General features: G+C 35.5%; 1 protein-coding gene across 2 annotated transcripts; it reads right to left on the reverse strand.

Annotated features, from left to right (window-relative positions):
- Positions 1-310: 310 nt before the first annotated feature.
- On the reverse strand, positions 311-24,007 carry LOC131144771 (calmodulin-binding transcription activator 4). Of its 2 annotated transcripts, XM_058093624.1 has the most exons (13): positions 23,514-24,007; positions 13,685-13,810; positions 13,449-13,564; positions 12,790-12,878; positions 12,417-12,462; positions 11,345-11,837; positions 9,127-9,278; positions 8,907-8,997; positions 8,601-8,812; positions 6,839-7,521; positions 2,293-2,875; positions 1,401-1,694; positions 311-631 (listed from the first exon to the last, which is right to left on the reverse strand). In XM_058093624.1, the coding sequence occupies exons 1-13, from the start codon at positions 23,524-23,526 to the stop codon at positions 575-577; spliced, it is 2,955 nt and encodes a 984-aa protein (XP_057949607.1). In that variant the 5' UTR covers positions 23,527-24,007; the 3' UTR covers positions 311-574. The 2 variants fall into 2 exon arrangements, with proteins under 2 accessions (XP_057949607.1, XP_057949606.1); XM_058093623.1 differs by lacking the exon at positions 311-631 and having other exon boundaries at positions 1,235-1,694.
- Between the last annotated feature and the right edge of the window lie 1,100 nt (positions 24,008-25,107).

Raw genomic sequence — 25,107 nt, forward strand, 5'->3', positions numbered from 1 at the left:
TAAAAATTTAATTTTATACGTTATTAACATTTGATCTTATTTAATTTTTAATCTTACTAGTATTTAATATAGGGAAAAAAAATACAACATAAAATAAATTCCTTCTTATTTTCCTTCCTCACACGAAATCTTTAATCCAAACAAATTCTTCATTTTTTTTAATGTGTGTTTAGAAAGATGCATTTTAATTTAAATTTGTGTAAATTTAAATAAAATATAATTTGGATTGCTTTCATCTCAATCCACATAAATTCAAAGTAAAACTCGAAATCCACCCACGAGAGAGAGAGAGAGAGAGAGAGAGAGAGAGTTTCAGCCAAATCAGGCCCATTAAAAGCCGCTCACAGCAATAAGAAAGAGACATTTACATATCATTAAATATGTTTACATACCAAGATACCCAACTATCAATTCTAGCACCTAAAAATTACCTGTGGAGAGAATCCAAACTATTATATACAGAGAGAGAACTGCAAAAGCCACCTGCCAGCTTAATTTAAAGATTGTTCTACTAAAGTTACAAAGGTGAAAGGTGAAAGGTGAAGCTGCTTCTATGGAAACTGGCAATCTCATTTTACATGCTGGTGCGAGCCATCGATTCTGCTTCAAGATCTGTGCTGCTAAGTTCAGCCTATAACAAGCGCAAAGAAATAGAAAAGACTAATCAGTGCCCCATTCTCACAATCCTTTCAGTAGAAAATCCATGCAGGTGGTGCAATTAAGAACATCCTAACAAAGTCTTCAGGGTATGACTTTTGAAGGAAACAAGGATCCAAGGCATCCTATGATTTATCCCGCCCTCCCTATGGTCATTCAACGATAATTCGATCCAACTAAATTTACTATATGGACATCATTTGGCTAGTGAGCCTTCGTAACATGTTTAACATGATCCCTGCTCTATCCCTCATGCCTCATGAGGAGGTTTGGGCCTTAAGAAAATTTTGCATCACCTCGACCAAGAGCATTACAAATTCAACATGGAAAGTAAGATGACTAGCATTTGATGGGCCAATCAACAACATGCGATTGGTCTTTATTTCGAGAGAGAGCATAATTGGCCGACTCAATGTGGATGATGGCTCACACAAAAGAGGCCGAAAGGAGATTTGCTAATAGGATTAAGGGGTGAGATTTTAAGGACCAGATGCATCTTTGGATTTTGCCTTAATGATCCAGAATGTAATCCTGGGAAGATAAAGTTTAAAAACAAGAGGAAATGAAGGACTCAAGGTACAAACTCACTCTCTGCTGTAATTTTGTACTTTGAAACTGATGCTTTAAAATAACGTTTAGTTTTAAGGTTCAAAATTTACATTTACTTTCATTGGAAATCAAATACATAGATATAGATTGAGCTCATGGACTCCAGAAAGATGTGGAATTTGTGATCCACTTACCTTAGCTTGGCGATATTTTTCAAGCATGCGATGATATTGCTGGCGAGCCTTTGGAGAGTCAACCATGGACAACACCCTTGAGACAGCCTGATCAACAGCTACTTCCACTTTCTCTTTCCGAAATACCTTGAGAATGTCTTCATCTTCACCTTCACTCATCAACTCTGGTTCAGGACGAAATCCTCGCAAACCAACTCCCTTCCGACGCCATCGCAATACAACCTTTTCAAGAATACCAACAGCCCAGCAGATCACCCTATAATTCTTTCTAACCTGATGGCCTCTCACGTGAGCCTGTGCAAAAAAAAGAAAAAAGGTAATTGAAAGCAGATGATTTAGCCCTTGTGCTTGTTTATTTGGCGCCCCGGGGGGTGGGGAGGGGACAGATTTTTTAACAGTGTGGTATCTCCTACACAATAAATGCACTCACCTCGGCATTCGGGGAAAAAAAAAATAGCTTCTCAATTTATCAATAGCACAAACAAATGCTCGCATCTGCGTAATACCTAAAACATATGTAAATGTAATAACACTGAAAATCCCTAGTTAATGTTTCTTTCTGCAATTGGATTCTATCAAAGGCCATCCACATTGTGTCCTGATATAAAATAGTGCCGGGTACCATCCAAATGGAAAGGATATACATGATCATCAAGAAGGTTATGAAGTTACCAGAATCTTTTTACCAGAAAGGAAGTCAGCATGTTGAGTGGGGATGGGGGTTAAACTAAATTTCTACCTACAGTTCAATTTTTGAGTCAATAATTATTACTCAACATTATTCCAAAAATTTGAAATATAAATAAATTTCTACCTAATATGGAGTTGATAAATACTCAGTTGTTCTGAAATGACCAACATGTTGGATAAACTAATACAGATAGCATCGCACCTGTATCTTCACTACTTTCTGGCGCAATTCTAAGAAATCTTTACGACCTTTCCAGCCTCGATATTTCTTTTGAATAGATAAAGCAGCTGTATTATGATCGCGCAATTTGCGGAAGGCCAGCTTTGATGCAGCTGAAATCCCCTGAATGTCATTTGAAGTAATAACATATTCATCTAAATTAACAACAGCAGTAGAAGCTTCCATCTGTTGCCTCTTCCTGAATGAATGTGCACGGAAAGCAGATTGAATACGTGCAGCAGCCTGAGTTGCATTCCGGACTGCAGCGAGAGTATCTTTAAGTGAAAGCTGGTCCTCACTTGTCGTAAGACTCCCCTTTGAGATGCTATTGACAGTCATTTCTGCCTCCACATCAGCAGAGCCTTTAGAGAGCTCACTTTCTCCCAGTGTGAGGGATGAAAGATGGCTAGTTAGTTCCACCTCTGAAAGATAACCTGCAAGTCCCTTGTGCCCGCTGGCAGCAGCAATGGATGCAGGGGTTCTGCCTGTTGGATCTAGCGAATTGGGATCTGTCACTGCACCAGCTGATGCACCAGAAGCTATTAGAGCAGCTACCATTTTTTCCCTGTTACAAAATAACAGCATTTTAATGATATACCATCCTGAAAAGCATTCATGCCCCATTTAGAAACGTGAACTTGAACCCTCTGCATTTGAACTTGGAAGCCCAAACAGGCAAACACAACTACATTATTTGAGGTTGTTTATGAAAGGGTGAATTCAAACTATAAATGCTAATGCATGTATTTCAAATTATCACACAAGGAATTTCAACCTAATTTTGTATCAAAGATCACTCTGCACCCTCTAGACCCTAATGCCTCTCGCTCCCTCCATCTTTTCTACTTGAGATCACTCATCTCCGTAAATGTGGTACTCAAGCCCTCTACTTTTGGGTTGTGGGTCGATTGTTTCTGATTGTTGATCCCTAATCTAATTGTTGCAGAGCATAGATGATTGTTGCAGTGGGCATAATTAAACAAGATGTAATACCTTCAAATAATGAGTACTCAGTTCCAATATTACTGGTAGGGATTTTAAGATCAACCAGGTGCTCAACTGTTCTTGTTCAGGTGAGGTTAGTTGACGATAGTGGAGAAGATAAAGGTGAACGAGTTTTTATTTATTGAAAATAAAACAATATAAAATATGAATAATATGATAGACGAGGGAGAGGCAAGAGATTTACAAGGTCCAACAGTACTCTGTCCCAATTTTACCTAGAACATGAAAATCCGAATTGGATTGTGGAACAGCACATGCTCAAAAATGCAGAACTTATGGGTTTACATATATTGGTGAAAAATATGCATTGGCACTTGAATATTTTGAAGAGGATGTTGAGGTGTTTTTAAGTTTAGAAGAGGCTTTCTTTTGTGAATTTGATTAAGAAATAGAATTATAACTAAAAAAATAATATTAATTTGCAAGAATCTGAAAGTGGTAAGAGACTTCTTCTCTCAAGACATGATTCTAGAAGTGGTCACGAGCATAACTAAAGAGATCAATGTTGGTGGATGATGAGAGAAAGCATCATGAGCAATAATAAAGAAGAGAAAGAAAGCCAAGGTGGATATGGCAGCGAACTAAATGATGAAACATTGCAACTTGAAAGTGGTAAGGAAGCAAAGAAAATGTTTGTCATAAGACTAGTGGCTCTAATACCGCATTGAAAATAAAATAAAACAGAAGTTGAATAATGAAAAGAGATGAAATAGAGGCAAGAGATTCATGTGGTTCAATCATATAGTCAACATCCATTGGAGAAGGTAGCACTATTACACAACTCAAAAGTACAGAGGTACAAACATGCATAAATAGGTCTACAAAGACAAAATTATCTTAATATAAGCCTCATCCAAGACTCAGCCCAAAGATATTTTAAATCTTTTGCATATTATCGTATCTCTTATTTATAATAGTATAGCCTCGCACTCAAGCATATGTATGAGTTGGTAGGCCAGGTTTGTGTAGTAGTGGCTGAATGTCAAACAAGTAGCTGTTTTGTGTAGTGCTGTAAGAGGCAAATGGTTGTTTTTTTTTTGGTTGAAAAAATAATAAGGCCGGCATGTATGGAATGCAGTGTTCATGCATTGATTAAAATGAATAACAATTATGCCATTTTTGTTCCTTTTTTTTTTAATTTTATTTGTATTATCTATATTACCAATTCATGTTTTAATAAATAGTATGCTCTCTTTCGCATGCTTCAATATAATGTACCTTAATTCCTGATTACAACAATTTATACTAGGGCATATGAAACCCTTCTTGTCAATTGATGGATCCTTCTATATATGATGTCAAATTCAAATTCATAAGTTCTTAAATTACTCACATGATGGATTCTTTAACACATGCTTTTCAAATTTCATAGTCTTAAGTTTTACCGGAACAATGAATTTATAAATTTGTGGTATTTCAAAACTCAGGAATTTGAAATACATGCATTTGAAAATCACATGTTCAATTCAAATTCATGTTGGCATATGCTATTTTATGTCTCCAGTAAGTTTGCATTTCCTTGTTAGGAGGAATAAAGTTATGGCCAACCTCAACCATAACAGCACTGGTAAGTGACAAATAGAAGATACATTTAGCTGATTTGATGAATGAGACAATCAACCAATTGGCTTCTTCCTAAACTTGTTCATATATATATATACAAGTCTGTGTGTGTTTGACCATCTCAAAGACAAATAGCAGATACATTTAGCTGATTTGATGAATGAGACAATCAACCAATTGGTTTCTTCCTAAACTTGTTCATACATATATATATATATATAATATATACATGTCTGCATGTGTTTGACCATCTCAAAGACATATACTTTTGCAAACCTCTCCTCTAGAAACTGTTGAATAATCTGATATATGAACATAAAGATGGACTAGAGCAAACCAAACTATGTACTGCAGCATGTTAAAAAGATTTGTCCGGCTTATTAGTATCTTTCTGGAAGGCAACCATTTTATTTTTTCTTTTCGCTAAATTGACCCGCAATCTTTGGGAAGCCTAGTGCAGCAACCCCCTGCCATGGATTTCCAAAAACCACAAGGAGTCAAACCAGGGACATCCAAGTTGATGTTGTTGGGCTTTTGTGGAGCCTAATTGTGTTAAATTTGGATAATGACCCGACCTTTATCTAATGAGAGATTTCTATCTTAAGGCTTAGTCTATGGAGCGAAGGCTCCCACAGTGCTCATGGACTAAGCGGCACAAGCCGTACTCATGGCGTTGCCCCTGGGAAAATTTTTTGGGCTCATTTGGAACGGAACCCTATGCACAACATATAACAAGATTGCTTTTGGGTGATTAGGGTTGGTGATCAAACTTCGCAAGAGAGCGAGAGGGAGAGTATTGTACCGCTACACTCTCTATAATATTTCTCCCTAATAATAGTGAAATCCCTACAACTCCGTGGACGTAGGCAAAATTGCCGAGCCACGTAAATACTGTCTTGTGCGTGTGATTCATTTTTATTTGGCGTGTATTCTTTCTCTATTTTGTTTCTCACAGGTTTCGAAATTTGTTTTTTTTTAATTCCCAACAGAGTCCCTTCAATTTATGGTGCTGGAATTCACAGACAACTCATCCCAATCTAGTAAGGCTTGTCCAAAAAACAATAGTGCTGGAGACCAGATGGGCAATTAGACAGTTAACATGACACCAGTGGTGGACCTAGAAGTTCTACAGGGGCCGCATATATATACTTGCACAAAATATAAAAACTATTAAGTTCTATAGGTAGGAAGAAAAACTAAAAATACGCAAAACGTAAATTCTAAAAACTAATTTCTTAATGTTTGAACTTAAAGACCTCCAAAGTAGAAGTGCCATGTGTTGAACTATGCAGGTCAATTTAACAAATATTATTTACTTTGTTTTTGTATAATTTTAATGGGGCATAACTTTATTTGTAACTTGAAAATTTATAATTTACTATATATTAATTATACTATTTTCCAAAATTCTAGAGGGGCCAAGTGCCGCCCCCACTGATCTACACTCGCATCCACCCCTGCATCGCACTCAAGAGACTGGTCACAAGAAGTTAATTTCGGTTCCACCATTTCTTTTCAGATTTTTGTTTGATAAAAAAAATTATGAATTTTGTAGGATCTCACACTCATTGCACATAACTGCATATTTTTAGTCACACAATAAGAAATTTTAATATTCAGTTTTATATTTATTTGACTCGTCATCATTTTAAGCAGTCAGCTGCAAGCGCAAAAATTCAAGTCCAGAAAGCAGCTACTTTGTGCATAAATTTCCAAGGACTGGACTGTGTTCAGTCCTCCTCTCACACCCCCTACTAGGCTCACACCTTGCAGAACCACACTGGGTAATGGATGCTTTGCTTACCTGAATGCCCTATTTTATTATAATTTAAGTGCTCTATTACCAGGCAAACAAAATGAAAAGGCATGCCAGGAATGCTTCCCCCGCTCCCCCAAAAAGAATTTTAGGCTTCAAATCAATCTAACTGAATCTGATTAGTTCCCTAGGAAAATACATTACCTTCCAAAGCGTGCAGCCCAATGAAGAGCAGTCCAGCCATTGATGTCTCGGAAATTTATGTTGACTCCATAACTGAGGATTGGCTTCAAGGCCCACTCAAAACCCATCCCAGCAACCATGTGCAGTATCCCTTGTTCCTTCTTGGACAAGGAACAGCCCAGGTGGTCATTTCTTTGCTGGGATCTGGAAGAAAGCCACTGTAGTAACTTGTCTTTTAGAAGTTCTTGAAGAAGCCAATCCATGGTACTAGTAGAAGTCCCACTGCCCACCAAAAGCGCCTCAATGACATGACTCCATGAGTCTTCATCAACTTTCAATTTTCTTAACAGATCAATTCTTGATTCAACATTCGCCCCTTTCTGCATCAAGGGGTCAGACAGAAGCATCTGCACAAATCTAACAAGGAGCAACTGTTCTTCTGGACTCTTAGCTGCTTCTGTTTGTGGAAAATTGCTGTGGGTACAACTAGTTGGCTTAGAACGGAACTCAAACTCTCTGACTTCGCTGCAAGACTCTCGATTGCCAGAAGTGATGCATAGACTGACCTTTCCAGGAAGGTGGGGAGGAGCATGGCATCGGAAGATACCTTCCTGAATGATCTCAAGAGGAACTTCAATGTCACCAATCATACAAGTCCATACACATTCTGATGAATCACACAGAAAAGTTCCAATAATAATGACCTGCATCGAATAACTTGAGCTTTTACAATTTGAGCATCTGCTTCAGAAAAAATTGGAGGGAAAAGGGGATTTAAAGATAAGGTTGAAATGGAATAAATTTCATATATAGTCCTTGCTATGTCTTATATTCACAATGACATAAGCCAATTGTTGTTTGATCATATGCAAACCAAATTCTATAATTGGCCCATGGACCCCATTTGCAATGCCTGTGGTCTATAATCCATATCAAGGTTTGCTTAGAAAGAAAAATTCACATTATAAAATTTAAGAAAAAGTCAATTATTGAACTACTGAACTTCTTTTCTCATTGACATTTTCGATGCAGGCAACCAATTAAATGGCTAATGATCTGCTGGATTAACATTTTAGTACAAGCACACATAATCCAGACGACACCATTCAAAGTTGGGATCAAAGATAAGAAGCAGTCAAATTCACTATGACATAAGTTTTGTCATCCTAATCAAATGCAAAACAAGTCCAACAGTTGGCCCAACAGACCCCATTTGCATGGAATGTGGACTACAATCCACATCAATGTTAGCTTTATAAGAAATTTTCACACAAAACAAGTATCACAATCATAGAATAGAATCTTTTGTCTCATTCATTTCAAAATGTAGGCAACCAATTAAATGGCTAAGGATTCTCCTAGCTCAATATTCTAGCATACACTCACATAATCCACGTCAGCTTTTGCTGGATGGAAGATAGAAAGCAGCACTTAGGAATATACAGGCAAAACGAGTTTAGCCTAGCAAAAGAATCATAAAATAATAAGATGATCAATTGGAAAAATATCTCTCCAAAAAAAATTAAACAAATATGTTCACACTCTTTTCAATTAAGAGCGCCCAAAATGCAACTAGATTTTAAAATTCTCTTAATGCAATGAGAAAATTCACTAAGGGTTGAAGAACTTATCCATGTGCCACAAATTCAATAACCAATAGTCAATACATGCAAAAAATGTTAAAACTGCCCAGACCATTGCTTGTATTACCATGAGGCAAGAACACAGTAAATATAATAAATATTTGAAAAGAAGAACTAAACGATGACCTTCATGAATGTACCTTTGTAGCTTCAGAGGAATAACCCCATTCTGGGGATATTTCATGAATTGTAAATTTCTGCGTTTGTGAAATGGTTAAGCTTGAATTTTCTTCAAAAGGAATTTCAGAAATATCGTTAAAAAACATCATGTAGTTGTCAGGGTTGGTTTCATGAGTGTTTATCAAAGAGGGAAACTTCAAGTTCTCAACTTCCAGAGATGGCAACATAGAATCTGGTAATAGGGAGAGCTGTTAGAAAGTGATAAAAAAACTACTACATGCTAAAAATGCACAAATAATCACTATCTACTGTTATGAAGTCATTACAGTTGTCAGAATTATTTTCGCCAAAATTAAGCCAATGACAGTTTTTCTGTTCTTCAGATAGTCCAATCTTCAAAAATGATGACGGTTTTTCCTGTTACAAACACAAACACGACAAATAATAATTGCACAGACATATAGGAATGGAAACGTAATTAAAGAAGAAATTGTAAAAAAAATGAACAGAGAACAAAAGACAGGATCATATTCCTTGAATTCTCACATTCGTATCTGATGTGTATGGATGTTTCTCCTTGGAATCAACATTAGATGACTTCTTATGTAATTCCAGCATATCTTTCCAAGACACAAGTTCTTTTCTTTCAAAATGATCTACATGCCCAAATGATTGATGGTGCTGAATGCCATTGTCCCCTACAGAAGATGACCACATTAGCTATTCTTAGTCCATTCCCTTCTCACCATATTTGATAATCAATGGGAAATAGGGACAATTTAATAGAAGCTGAATGAATAGATGACAACAAACTCAGAGGAAAACATATGACAACAAGAAAGTGCTGTAATTGGTTTACTAATGGAGAAATTACCACCTAAGAAAAAGAGAGATGATATAGAGATTAAAAAATCAAGCCAATAAACTATGCTAATTTGTATAAATGTAAAAATGTGTTAAGAGTGTAAACTTTATGTTTGCAGAAATATCTTATGCAATATGAACTTCAAGGCCTCTGATGGAAACATTGTGTATTTTTTGGATTTTTAGGAAATCTTGTAGTATGTTATTTGAAAGAATTTTCCTATTTTTTCTGCATTTTTATAGCAGGATTTTATGAGCTAATAGTTCAATAGATCATCAAGGGCCTTTTTGAATTGAATATTTTACATTTTTGTGCTGTTTGAAACTCCAGGGGTTTGATATTTGTTTCATTAATTAGGATTTGTCGATTTGATATTAGTTCCTAAAGAATGTCTACTTATTTAGTATAAGAAGAAAGCCTATATAAATGCTTGATGCTCAACTATGAGAAGCAGATTGGATGTAACTGTAAACTACGCTTTAACAGTATAATATATAATCATTAAATTAATCATTAAATAAATAATGTACTGCCAACTTGAACAAGGTAAAAACTAGAAAAGAAAAGAAGGTTCAAGCTGAAAAATATAGAGAAGAAAAATCAAATTATTACCAAAATATATATTTTTAACGAAACAGTGTCCATATCAAATTATTAGTCGGTCCATCTCTCGTGAATATTAAAAAAATATATTATCACCCTCATTATTATTCCCCCCCTTCCACAAAACTTATTGAGAATAATTTATGAAAGGGGAAAAAGTAAAAATGGTATGAAAAGGTAAAAAATGAAAATAATTTTTTTTTCCCATGATAGTCAAGCAGTGGTTACATAACGGCCGTAGCAGCCATTATGCAACAGTAGTGGTCTGTAACGGTCGTCATGGATGTGATTTTTCTTCCCACCAATTTAGCAGGGTGAAATGGTATTAAGGACCCAAAAGCCATGCTGATGTTCAGATTTTGAGAATCTGGAAGTGCAAATTGTGAATAAAAGGAATAAAACCATGCAAGGTGTGAGATGGCTAAAACCGAGGCAAGGGAAGTTGAAACTAAATTTGGATGGGAGCAACTTGGGGAACCCAGAGTCGGCGGGTGGTGGTGGCATCCTTAAAAATGCTACAGGTTCTTTTATTTTTGATTTTTCAAAATATTTTGGTATTTGTTCAAATAATGAAGCGGAATTAAAAGCAATGATGGAAGGAATAAAGCTTTGCAAACAATTGGCCCATTCCAGTATTGACATTGAATGTGATTCGAATATTGTAGTAAATTGGATAAGATCCAATAAATGCTCCTTGTGGTATTTGTGAGATTTTTGGGAGCAGCTTATTGGTTTATTGGAGGAAATAGACTTTTCTATAAATCATTTGTATAGAGAAGGGAATAAAGTGGCAGATGCTTTGACTCGACGAGGTGCTATGGGGAGGAATAGTTTACAAATAGTAATCAACTTCCTAGAGTGATCAAAGGTTTGTATAAACTAGATAAGATGGGTACGGCTTATATTAGGTATGTTTAGTTGGTTTCCTTTTGGTATTAGTATAGGTTTGTTTTTTCTTTTGATTGGTTTGATGCGTGGGGTGTTTTATTGGTTAGTTTTGTTTGGATTTGTAGTCCTGTTTTGGTTGGATGTTGGTATTGTTTTTTGGGAGGCCTTTAATTTTGTTCTATCTGTAACCTCTCATTGCTTGTCTTGTAACCACGGTATTCCTCTGCCAAAAGTGAGGGTATATCAATAAATAAATGAATGTGCCGCCCTCCTTTAGTTTTTTTTTTTTTTTAAAAAAAAGGACCCAAAAACCATTACATGACGGCATTACACATACGGTTGTGGCTGCTATATAAAACCATCACAGAAGCGAGTGACTATCCTAAGCACCAAACAAACACCACAAACCTGCATTCTGTAGAAGCATACTATTGTTGGAGCCATCTTCTCTTTCACAATGACCACCGTACAACTGACCATGTTCTTCACGTCCCTGCAGATGGTCATCATGCTTGGCCACTTCCCTTTCATATGCTAGAACTCCATAATCATTTGAATTCCCATTCTGACTGCAGAATGGACCAATTTCTTCCCAGCTTTCATCATTCAAACTTAGCTGCTCCTCGAGCCTCCGCAAAGCTTGGCTAACCTCAAGCTCAGACGAACTATTAAATTCACCTGTTCCATTTATCTTGTCCATATGATCCAGACCATTATCCTTGATGAATATTTCAGAACTAACTTCTACAGATCCTGGACTAGAGAGATTCTGATTTGATCCGTATAGCTCAGTAACTACAGAAATTGAACCAGGATTTCGAGCAACGCAAGAGTCTGGACTCCGGCTGAAAGTGGAAGAGGAACCAGGTGATAACTGAATAATTCCAGAAGTATGCCTTACCTGTAACATGCAAAAACAACAGGAGATTTAAAGTTAGGTCATGCATTAATGGTGGGTGCAGCACATGATAAAATAACTAGTCATGAAAAGGAAAAAAAATTGTATCAGAAGAGATACACCTGCATTGCTTGCTTAAATTTTATTTGTTGATATTGAAAAGAAGAATCAGAAATTCCAAAATTGTTTACATAAGCTGAGTGGAAAATTCACAAAAGTTTCGTGAGAAGTGAAACATATTTTAAAATTATTAGGAAATAGTACAGTTGGTGCTGAAGTGCCAATCATAGGCCTGTCAGGATAGCAGCATTTCACCAAAAAGCACTGTATAATTACTTAGAAAAGTTGATGAAAACCAAATGAGCACAAAGATGTGAAATGGCAATTCTGGACATAAAGCACTGCGCACTTGCTAAGAAACGTTGATGAAAAACAAAAGAGCACAAAGATGAGAATGGTCAACCCAGGCATAGATAATAAATATCAGGTTAAAAGGGTTGATGAAAGGTTTTATTTATGAGTATGGATTAGCACTATAGTTATGAGATCAGCCAGGCCTATAATCAGGTTCAAAAAAGTTACCTCACTTATCTCTCTATAATGAACAAGAACAATGTGCTCGTATGCCCTGCAAATAAATGTAATGCCTAAATAAATAACCTGAAAAGTTTTATAAAAAATTAATGTATAGAAATGATAAATCAAGAACTCTGAACTCCAATCAAAATCATTATATGCAAATGGTGTGGTCAATTTCAGAAAATCTCCACTTTTTTTTTCAATTTCAGTGCAAAATATATAGTTCCAAGTTAACATTTGAGAAAAATCTCCTTTTTTTTAGTTTCAGTAGTACACATTTATGATTTGCAGCATCTGCAAGAACGATCTTTTGGAATACAAAGCATGAGTCATGAAGCAGCAAGAAAGAAGGTATAATAACTAAAAGTATACTTACGGGTCCAGCATCCAATAACTACGCCTCTGAAAATTTGGATTATTCGCTCCATGTGCATAATAACAGTTCAAAGCTTCAACATTTCCGACCTACACATAAAGATAAGTAGGTGTAAGATGGCTTCCTTCAGGCCAAAAAAAATTATGTTGAACCCTTTTAGATTACTCCTACACTTAAGAAGCCTAAGTTGTTAGGTTGTGGGCCAACAATGTATATCAAGATTAAACAAAGCCAAAACCAGTTCTACTAACAAAGTGTGACAACGTTAACAGGGATAGAAAAACATTCTTAAGGATTATAAACACATGTCATCTTATCAAGTAGCAAACCTACATTACATTCAATTTTTGGCTCACCCTCGCAATTTTACATTACAGCAGGATTCTGATGATATGGAAACATAGAAGAAGGCCAAGAAATATGAAAAGGAAAGACATGTCAACTGTCAAGAGATTTAAGGCAATCAGAAATATTCTTGTGTCAGCGTGAGCACAACTGTTTTATATATCAAGGTTTACAAGAAGTGGCATGCCAAGTTAGGGATTAAGAAGTAAAAAGCACTACTAAGAATTAGCAAATCAGTATCAAACAGATTACTTGAAGGATAAATTCTTGCAGCAGTAAGGTAATAAGTCAACAGTGTTGACATATTGACAAACCTTAAGTCTTTCATGTGCTTCACCAACGGTCCTGCCATCTTTCTTTTTTCGCCAACTATGCCCATCTTTGCGGAAAAATCTAAGCACCCTCTTGTTAAATAGGAACAAAGACCCACCTGTTCAAGACTCCAGCCAGAAAGAAGAAATAAAATAGCCGGTAATATGCAATTGACCTGAAATGTTATTTATCAACCAAATATGAACATCTATGAAATACTAGGGAATATGAAAATTACTAGTTGGCTTCTGAGGAGCCTCTTGGGTGAGCTGGTGGTCCTCACAATTCTTTAATATAAAAAGCACTTCTGCAGGTTTCAGCCAACGAATTTGAGCTTGTTGAACCAGATCATTAATATTAAATCCTGAGAATCAACAAAAAGCGCGGAAAGTAGTTAAACAGCTTTACAAAAGACAACAGCTTTTAAAAAGACAACTTCCTTTTTGTGGCTTGGAAAGTAATGAACAAATCTTTTCACAGGTGTTGTGACTTGGAAAAGTCATTACTTGTTAATGCACCAGTGATGAGATTCAATCTTTAAGAAAATTAAATAGACAGCAACCAAGCAATAGCCTAAATCAGAGGTGTAGTTCAACCTCAGCAGGAACTCCTTCATTCGAGTATTAATGTGAGAATACAACAGCAAGACCAAAAAGGTCTTAGGTAGCACTGATGGAACTGGCTACATGAATCTTTTTCTGCCTTTGTGTTCAACCTAGGGCAAAATTCTCTAAGTTGGAGTGTCAGTGAACCCTTTCTCATTACCTCCATTCAAAAATAGGTCAATCCTCCCTTCCCTAGAGCTTCTAACATAAATTAAAAGGAAAAAGGTACCGACCTCCCCTGAGGTTTGACAAAAAAAATGGAACCTCCCCTAAGGTTTCAAAATCCCATTGACCTCCCCTGAGGAATAAAAAATGTCCCATACCTCTCCTAAGATTTGCCAAAAAGACACATGCCTCCCCTCAAAAAGACTTGTATTTTTGCAAAAATACAAGGGGAGGTTTGTGTCTTTTTGACAGACCTCAAGGGAGGCCCCTGGAATTCTTGAAACCTCAGGGGTGATCCCTGAGATTTTTGAAACCTCAAGGGAGGTCCCTGTCTTTTAGCCAAACCTCAAGGGAGGTCAATGTCTTCTGCCCCAAATGAAATTACTCTCTCAACTGTACTATTTGGTTTGGGTTGCAAGTGCCTAAACAATCCAAAGTTGTCAGTGTTACTTCCTTTATTTCATTCTCTGCAACTGCCACTCCTAGTTTACAACAGACCTGTTAATTCCTTCACCTTTTTTAATCCATCTTATTGACCCCAAGTATTGGTTTTGATGATAGGTGATTACAAAACTCAACCAAATATTGGGTACTAGTTTGTGAAGGTCTTAATTCTTTGAAAATCAGGTTGTTGAGGATTTTGGCAACTTCATTTAATGTTAAGTTATCTCATTTAGATAATAAATAATCCCTTATCCGTTCTGGTTATTGAATTTCAGTTTGTTAATTCACAGTGCTGACAGAGTCTCACTTGATTTAGTTCTTTTATAGCTGAGGAGGCCCCCAGAAAGGTCAATTGTTTAAATAGTTAATTGTTATTTGAACAAGTACAAGTTATGTCTTGGTCCAGGGGGATAGCATTTTTCTTCTACATGTCTATAGAGTTTTGAAAAAATCAAACATCTCATAGATAGACAGAGAGGTAGGAATTTATCAAAGGAACAGTACTCCTTCGTATCAGGAACGGCTCTTCACAATATAGGGCCCTAGGCGAATGATTTAATTAGGGGCCCTTAATATTTTATTTAATTTTTATTTTTATTTAAAATTAATTTTTCTAGGTACATCAAATAATTTTAGCTGCACAACATGTGCACTCCACCCACCAAATATGTGAATTTCATAAATAATGTTATCATTATTATATTAAAAAAAAAAATTTGGGGGCCCCATGCAAGCACCTCAGTGGCCTTAATGAAGAGCCAGCCCTACTTCGTATATTATACGTTTAACTTTGTGGATGTTGAGCTTTAATTTCTCAAAAATTTATAAAGCACTTTTTTCTCCACCAATCAAACTGGATTATTCGTGCAACATTTACTTTAGCATATCTCCTGATTTTCACAAAGCTTTTGAGACATTAAATTAAATTAATTTCCAAAATCACATCTAGCAAGATTTTGTCAATATTGATCTTCCATGACATATTTTATGAATAATATCTTGATCCAATCAAAAAGTGAGATTCAAATTTAATTTATTGACTCAAAGGCATAGGAGCTTATCTAGTCTTAAATGAAAATATTGATTATTTCATAAAGTTGTTAAAATTTCATAACTGCTTTGTCTCTCCAATTTATTGATAAAATTACAGCCAAAAGATAGTCGAGGTGCACACATCTTGTTGGCCTTACAAGGTTTAACATCTTGTTTTGATGCTAACAAACAAGTAGAACTTAACATGCTTTGGTTAAGTGATGTATTTTCAGGACTCAATAATGAATGCAAGGCTAAAGAATTCATAAAAGTTCGTACTTCAAAGAAGGATGATTATGTCAAAGCTTGAGGCATGGATTAAAACTTGAAGATAATGAGAACATTGATATTAAAGAAAAAAACTTCAAGAATGAAAGCCCAAGTGATCAACATGGAAAGCTCAAAGAAAGACGAAACAAGCATAAAGACCTCAAGGAATTCAAGAATTGAAAATTTGAAAGAGTCTAGGAAATTTCATGTAAGTACTTCAAAGAATTTCAATATGGATGCATGAAACTCTTAGGTTAATTTCTTGGACCTAGATACCTTTGAACATACTTGGAAAATATTTTTTAAGGTCAAAAATTGTTTCAAAAATGTTAGAATCATTTTTGGAATGAAAAGCACAAAAAAGAGGATTTTTCAAATGCTGTCAATTTTTATACATCCGCATTGAGGTGCATTTTTCTCTATCAAAAATTCATTATTTTAAAATGTGTTCAACATGAAAGTTGTAGGATTTTCTCTTAGCTTTCATTTGACACCAAGAACGTCAAATTTGGAGTTACACAGAAAAAGTTATGATCAAACGACTAAAAGGTACTCAAAACTGACAGCCTGACAGACGACTGTCAAGAACTAGACAGCCGACTGCCAGTGCACTTTGAGGCGTCTGTTCGTGTTTGGACAGCCGACTGCCACCTTACTGTTCCTTTGGTTTAACTGGTCAAACGACTGCCAAAAATGGACAGTCATCTGTCACATGGCTATTTTGAATTTTTTCATAACGGTCAAATTTTTAAATGAGGTTGCTTGGGGCTCAAAATTTGTGAAAACTTGGGGGATACTCCAAGTCACTTGGGGATCAAGTTACATACTTTTTAAAGTCTATAAATAAGTCTCAAAGATCATTGAATCAATGCACCAAGAATTTAATTAAGCAAATATTCAAAATCTCTCTCAATTGCTCTCAAATTCTCAAGGCCCTCTCTTGCTCTCAACTTGCACGAATTCAACTGAGTTTTTGCTGATCTTCCTGCACCGGAATTGTGCTACAAATTCTAAATCTTTCAATCATTGAAAGAACTAATCGGTGATATACGTCATTGAGCTTCAAGTTAAAATTTCATATTGTTATTTACTTTGAAGTATATAGTTCTGAATTGTTGTACTAATCAGCTCTTTGAGGAGCAAATTATTTGTACGCATCTATTTGATATATTTCTTGTAGATTGACGATTCCAAGGATTGTTTGGATCGTTGGCTAAGTAAGGGGATATTGCTTAGAGAGGCGGACTCTAACCTAATTAAGGAGTGACCGGACGAGGGGATATCGTTTGGAGAAGGCGGGCTCTAGCCTTAACCAAGGAGTGTTGTAAAGGTATTGTTCCGCCCGTCAAAGGAACAGGTTTAGTGAATCCTTTGGTGGTTTGTCAAAGGCAAGAATGTAGGCTGGGTATAAGCCGAACCTCGTAAAAATCTTCGTCTCACTCTTTCTTTCCCTACTATTTATTTTCAGTACATATTTAAATTGCATTGATGGTTTAAATTGAAAATCATATATACTACGAATATTTGGGAATCAAGTAAACTTAAAGTTTAATTTTGATTTGAGTTGCGGAAACTGAAAGGGAGTACGTTGGTTAAACCATATCTTGCAGAAACCATACGAAAGTACGTTACTTGGTTAAACATCCCAAAGATAAATTAACTAAAAGTTTATTTGAATTTTGAATATTGGGAAGAGTGTGAATATTGTGTTGGATTTTATATTACATATCATATTAAGCAAATCAATTAATACAAGGCTTCACATCAGTAAACACAAATTATCATTCACTATAGGGCTTGATTCAAATTTATAACCAGGACTGACAACAAAAGCTGAAAGTTGAATTTAATATATTGATATATTGTGGTTGAATGGTTTAAAGTTTGAACGTGTTTATATTCCAAAGAGTGTTGAATCTTGCATACTTTCATTAAACTAATAGTGCTGCAGTTAACTCAAACTTGGCAAATAAATTGGTTGTTTGGTTAATTGATTGTTTGTTTTCAAATTGTGATTGGTTGATTGATTACTTGGATGGTTGAAAGATTGTGTTATTGTGAATTGAAGTAAGAAATAAGCTTTTGCTGAAAGTTTGAAAAATCAATAACAAGTCAAGAATTCCTAAAAAGATTTAAAAGAAATTTTTAGAACCCAATTCATCCCCCCCCCCCCTCTCTTGGGACTATACCTTGCTTTTCACATCTGAATCTTGAAAGATTTCCAATTTTAGCACACTTGATTGAGGCTTACATGAAAACTCCAATCATAATGATTTGGGCATATTATGTTACAGCCTTACAGGTCGAAGCATGTCTCGGAAGCAAATAGCTAGGACTATGAACCCTTTAAAACATGTGGACCCCCAAATGGCTAGTCTTTGAAGATTTTATTAGACATTTTGAATGAAATGTAGATGTTAGATTACCACTTTACCTAAAAGCTTAAGCTATTAGGTTATGGGCCAACAATGTATAGCAAGGCTCAACACTTCTCCCGCACATGTAGCCTGACAACACATAGAGAGACAAACAAATGATAAACAACACCCATTGCAGGGAATAAGATAATCCTTACCAAACAAACAATAAACATGGGCAACAAGGCAGAACTCAAAACCTCCTAGTAACCAGCTCTAATACAATGTTAGACTACCAATTTACCTAAAAGCTTAAGTTATTAGGTTGTGGGCCATCAATGTATATCAAGCCTCAATAGTAAACAACAAACTTGAGCGCAAAAACTTGTTTTTCAACTTATGTAATTCATTGGCAACTCATTCCTTAAGAGGTTTTGCATTGTAATTGGATTTTTTAAGTCACTAAGCTGAATCTGCTGCTATGTAATTGAGTGCAGAAAGTTTTTGTGCTTCAGCAAGAAGTCTAAGTTAGGATGGGTATTGGGTAGTCCTTGGATTAATGAGGACGTTGACTGTTATAGTGGAAAGGTGTTCATATATAGCTCAAGCACAACACAGATTTGATCTTCATCATGAAGAGGATTGAGATTAATGGTTCTCAAGGAGGAGCCTAGAGAAGTGAACAAACCACTATGTCACCTTGTTTTTCTAGTTTCTTGACATTTATACAAAATGGACATAGACAAACGTTTTTGAATGACACCTTATTTTCTAGTTTCTCAACATTTATACAAAATGGACACAGATGGTGTTGGGGCAAACCATTAAACACCACCTTAGTTTCTAGTTTTCCAAAATTTATATGGGAATCATGAAAAACAATTATAAAAAAATTATTTCCAAAACTCCATGTACCCTACTAGTTTACTTAAGACAAAACAGCTTATAGTAAGAAAAAATTGACTATAGATCTCACCACCATTTGTACCCCACTTTTGCCTTCTTTGAACCCATTTTAATGGATGGTCCTTCACTCCTTCTAATACTTGGTGGATCAATAGTGGATCATCTATTCATGTTAATTCCTTGCAGGGTTTATAAACAGAAAGCCAAGTACAGATGAAGTTGAGTTGTTCATAGGAAATGGAGTTAAGAGTCCAGGTTGAGTCTATAGGGCTCATAAATTACAGTTAGTCTAGTTTTTCCTTAGTACCAATGAGCATGTATTTTGTTCTGAGTCTAGTTTTTCTTTGGTACCAATGAACATGATTTTTGTGCTGTCTACGAGACAGAATTTGATGAATCCTCAAACTTGATAGAGTTGGATATCCTTATCATTTTAGCAATGGTAGTTTCCAGTTAATTCACTCCTAGGTAATCGGAAATGGTTCCTTGCATGATGGACTATATAAAATTATTACAAGTTAGATGTTCTTTCAAACAAGTGTTCTTCTTTAAATGTTGAAAGTGTTTTGGCTAGTTTTGGAACTAACAGCAAGGATGGCTTTGGGCAAAGCAAGCATGTGGAGGAGACTCAGTGTTGTAACACATCCTCTCCAGCAAAAGGGACTTGTGTGAGTAGCAGCTATATCCTCTTCTGATGAGCGGAGAGATGAAGGAATATTCTGAAATCTGACGAGGCCCCAGGAGGGCTTTGGAGGATGAAGGTCTCAACGTGCAGAAGGAAAATAACATAACAGCAGATCAAGGTGGGAAGCGAGATATAGTGAGTTCGAGTAATAACAAGGTAGGAATGGATGGGGAGACAAAATCTCAGATCACTGGGAGGTCAGCTTTACCACAGGTTTATTCTCGACGGCTGCAGAAGAATAGGGAAGAAAGGGACTCTATTCCAATGCAGATATGCGAGGAAAGTCAAGTCTTTGAAGAGATATAGCGATGACGGTTTTTAGTTTTTACATCGAGGAGCCTTGTGTTGAAACTTGATCTACCAAAAAAGATAGCAAAGGATATCTACCAAAAAAGATAGCAACGGAAATTCTATGGAGAACCAGAACTGGGGTGATGATCTCAAAGAGAGAAGGGGAGATCTGCAAAGTCACATAATCATTCTACAAGAAACTAGTTATGATGTAAGCGGAGCAAAGAATCCAATTTGTTTCAATCAGGTCATGGAAACTTTATCTAATAAGTTTCATGCTATGAAGGGTGAGTTGGAGTCCATACAGCACCATAATGTCTCAAGGTTTGTTGACCTTTCTGAGTATTTTAAGCCCATTGGCTGCAAGTGGGTGTTCAAAACTAAGAAGGACCCAAAAGGGAACGTACTAGATTAAGGCCAGGTTGATTGCTAAAGTTTCCACTTAAAGGGAGGGTATAAACTATTACGTTCTCTACAGTCACTTCTAAGGAAACCTTTATAATGATCAAGATAGCTCAATTTGATTTGTAACTTCATCGAATGGATGTCAAGAGATTCAACATGGCTTCTCTGAATGGAGATTTGCATGAAGTTCATATGGAACAACTTGAGAGTTGTGTGATGGAAGGAAAAGAAAATGTGTTGCGCGACTTGAAGAAATATATTTATGGCCTTAACCACGCACCGTGACAATTGTAGTTGAAAATTGAAGAAATTATGACTCCTCTTGGTTTTGTGAAAAACTCAATGGATCTATGTGCATCTCAAGGTTAGTGGGACAAAATTCACATTCCTCATTTTATATCTTGATGACATACTTCTTGCTAGCAAGGACCTTGGAGAGGCTTCTTTTGGGTTTGGTGTAACAATCCATAAAGATAGATCTTTTGGACTATTAGGGCTTCCACAGAAAGCATACATTGAGGGTGTACTTTGTAGATTTGGTATGCAAAATTGTGCTTTGGTGATGTTCTTGTGGTCAAAGGAGATTGACTCAGGAAAGGAATCATTGCCCGAAGAATAATCTGAAGAAGAGCTTAATGAAAAATGTGCCTTATGCATGTCCTTTGGGGAGTCTAATTATGCTCTAGTTTACACTACATCACAAATTTAGATTTTGTCATAAATGTCCTACACAGGTTTCAATCCAATACTGAGATAAATCACTTGAAAGCAACAAAGAAGGCAACGTGATATACATGATTAGACATGCAAACTCAAACTTCACATGTTGTATAGAAGATATGAAGAATAATTCTGGGCATATCTTCATGCTAGCTGAGGGAGCCGCATCTTGAAAGTGCCAAGAAACGAATAGTAGCATTCATGCTTGTTGGCTACAAGATTTCATTTCATCACTTCAGATTGTGGATTCTATTTGTAGGCCACTAAAAATATTTTGTGATAACAGAGGGGCAATATTATTTTGCTAAGAATGATCTTGTTCAAGTGGCTTGAAGCATCTAGAAACCAAGTATTTGGTGGTCAAAGATGTGGTAAAGAAGGAGGATACTGTGATTGAATGTATTGCTACTGAAGCAATTATAACATGGATATTTAGTATTCTTTGATGTACTTGGTTAGTGGAGTACTATGTGATGGCTTGATCCCTTTTGAAGGGTAGCAACTCATGGAATCCTAGGGTACAACCGCTTAAATAAGAGATTTCATTTTGTTATCATGCATTTGTATGTTATTTTGCACAACATACCTTTTGTGACGTGTGATTAAGGCTTGAGATATTGATGTTTATCTCGAAGCATGGTGGAAGCCATAAAGAAATAACGCCATGCAATGTCTCATTGAGGAAATGAGTTTGCTTCAGTTGCAAATCATTAAAGGGTTTCTTGATGAAACCATAAAGCGGATCAAAACTGATAATAGCACAACTTAATCACATGAAGGGTACTAGATATCATACCACACTTGTTGGTGGTCAATTTGAAAATTGCAGTAGCTTTGTAACCATGGATTGTCTTGTGTTAATTAATGAGTCAATGACTATCATGATCCACTATTAGTGAACTTGATGAAAGTTGTTGTCCTTTTAAGCCATGTGGCACCATGTGTCCTTTTAAAAAATTGCATTTATAATCAATAGTGCCCAAGTGGGAGAATGTTCAGATTTTTCCATATGTGAACTTATATACGGATTATAAATTTTTTATTTTGTAAAAAATGAATTGAATGATAGCTTAAAATAGAATGGTGATTTTGCTTAACATAAAGGGTCACAATCTTGATCTATTGAGATACTGCGCACCTTAGTAGTGTAGGATATCACTCTGCATGTGGATGTGGTAGAATGAGTGTAGGAGTTTTTTCCTAATTAGAGTTCATTAAGAATTCTAATTGAGGTATGACACTAACTCTATATAAGAGTAGGTCCCCCCTCCTACCTTGTACGTAACTCCATTGAGGAAAAAGGCTACTCCTATTGATAGGCCATCCTAGTGGAGAGGGAGTGAAAACCCAAGCTATTTTTCGATTTTTTGTAGTCAAAGATTCTAGCTCTCACTTAAGTTTTGGCTTCCGCAAGTATGTCTAGAAACCCTAGCTTGCTATGTTTTTCTTGGGTTCTAATTTCTGTCTAGAAACCCTACCTTGCTATGTTTTTCTTGGGTTCTAATTTCTAGCAATTACAAATTCAATTCTTACATTCCACTGACATTCAAAAAAATAACACCTACTTCCCTTGACATGTAAATGTAACAATAATTATATTCCCTCCATTAGATAACAATTTTTTATTTTTCATAAAATTGGATGTTGGTCGATATGCTGCCTCTTTAGAACTGTCCAAATTGTAAAAGGAATTAGCAAAAATCAACATGATGGCAAGTACTCAGCACATCTTCTAGAGGTATGAATCTTTTTCTCCACAACCAGTGCATTTTTCAACCAACCAACTTCGCACCGTATGGTGCTCACATCTTTGTTGAAACTCGCCCAATAGCGATTTTGGCATCAAAAGATTTCTTTTACATACCATTTAGAGGGTAAATTTCATTATTAAAAACATATCACGTTATGACGGGATTCTACTAACTAAACTAGCTAAGGAATATAAATTTTAAGAATGCTAGTGCCATTTTTGCAACCTCAAAATGTCTGCATTTTGGCAAATGTAAGAGGGATGTCAATACATTTTACCTATTTCCTAAAAATGAAATTCAACCGTTGCTTAAAAATTAGACAAAGTAATTTAAAAGAACAGCATACAAAGAATAAAAGTAAACCTAAAGAGGCAATTTCAGAAATGGAAATAGAACTGGCGAATCAAAAGCGGGAAAGAGAAGAAAGTTATTATACCGGATTGCAACATCTTCTGCTCTCTTTATGAATCAAAACTCGACGAAACGCAGACACAAGCCTCCACTGGCGACAAGTTGAAAAAATTCGTAAGCATCGAAACTTCAACTCAGCTTTCACTAAGCGAATCAAAGCTGCAAAGTTTATTCTCCAATCCACAGAAGAATCAACGGCAAAATTTTGCAGGAATCAGTGCATCTCGAGCTCAATCATCTCTCTCCCCCTGCAACTACTTGAATTCACCAGTGTGTGTGTGTGTGTGTGTGTGTGTGTGTGTGTGTGTGAGAGAGAGAGAGAGAGAGAGAGAGAGAGATTTTATGATATTGGGAAAAAGGCGGATTTTTTTCGGAGACAGCCGATAAAAATGAAAAGGAGGAAATGAGGAACCGAGCCAGAGTGAGGAAGACGCAAGAAGTGGTGCAGTAGAAGAGAGCGAGCAATCTGCCGCTTCGCGCATGGGGTGACGCTTCTATGCCTCGTTGGCGTGGCAGTATTCTATTTGTTATGAATGAGCAGGTTTTGTAAAAATCTTAACATTTTCGGATGAATAGACAATTATACCCCTTCCGAGACAGTAGGGATATTTCATATTGCGACACTTGCAGCAATTGGATAAAGTCTCTATGGTAGGTTCAAATATTGCATCGAAGGTTTTCAGGGGGGCGACTAAAATGGTCCGTACAATCCAAATGGGTTAAATGACTAAAGTAACCCTACTTATAGATAGTTCAATGATTAAGCAGAGACTATGCGAACAAATAACCATATTTTTAGCCTATGTTGGATATTATTTTGTTTCTATATTTTTGGCATAAAACACTTATTCTTCTTAAAAATTAACAAAAAATAGATAGTTTTTTTAGAATTTTAAAAATATGACAAACTTACCCTAAAATTTCAAATTTTGTATCAATTTTTCTTAAAATTTGTCAAAAAGATTCAAATGTCTTCTCAAAAAATATATTTTTTTGTAAAATATAAAAAGAGATTTGTATCTTTTTGACAAATCTTATGATAGATTCTTGAAATGTTTGAAATTTTATGATAAATTTTTGAAATTTTTAAAACCTCAAAGGATGTTAGTGTCTTTTGTCCCTATTTTTTCTTATAAATGAAAAAATAGATTAAAATGATACATTTAATTATGTTGCATGATTTGTTATTAATTTTCAATTGTTCTCACAAAAATAAAAATTAAACTTTATAATTTTTTATTTTCTTGAAACCTTATTGTTATAGTGCTCTGACATTCAAAATTCATTCTTGAATTCAGTCACTCCTATATATAATTTAATAAATTTTAAAATAAGATTGACATGTAAATATAAAATATAATTCAATAAACATATAAGTTTTAGATTTGAAAAACAAAAAAAATATTAAAAAAATATTAAAAAATATTTTTTTTTTTAACGATTTCAATTGTCAAGTGTAATAAAACTATTTTTGAAATACTAAAAAATGAGTTATGAAATATAGTAAACAATTAAGTCTTAAATTTGCTAAGTAGGAATGACTATATAAATAAATTTCCTTTTAATTACAACATCATTAAATCTTGAAATATAATAATTAAATAAAAACTTACAATAAT

Source organism: Malania oleifera, chromosome 12 (assembly GCF_029873635.1).
Source record: "Malania oleifera isolate guangnan ecotype guangnan chromosome 12, ASM2987363v1, whole genome shotgun sequence".
In the NCBI taxonomy this organism is placed as follows: Eukaryota; Viridiplantae; Streptophyta; class Magnoliopsida; order Santalales; family Ximeniaceae; genus Malania; species Malania oleifera.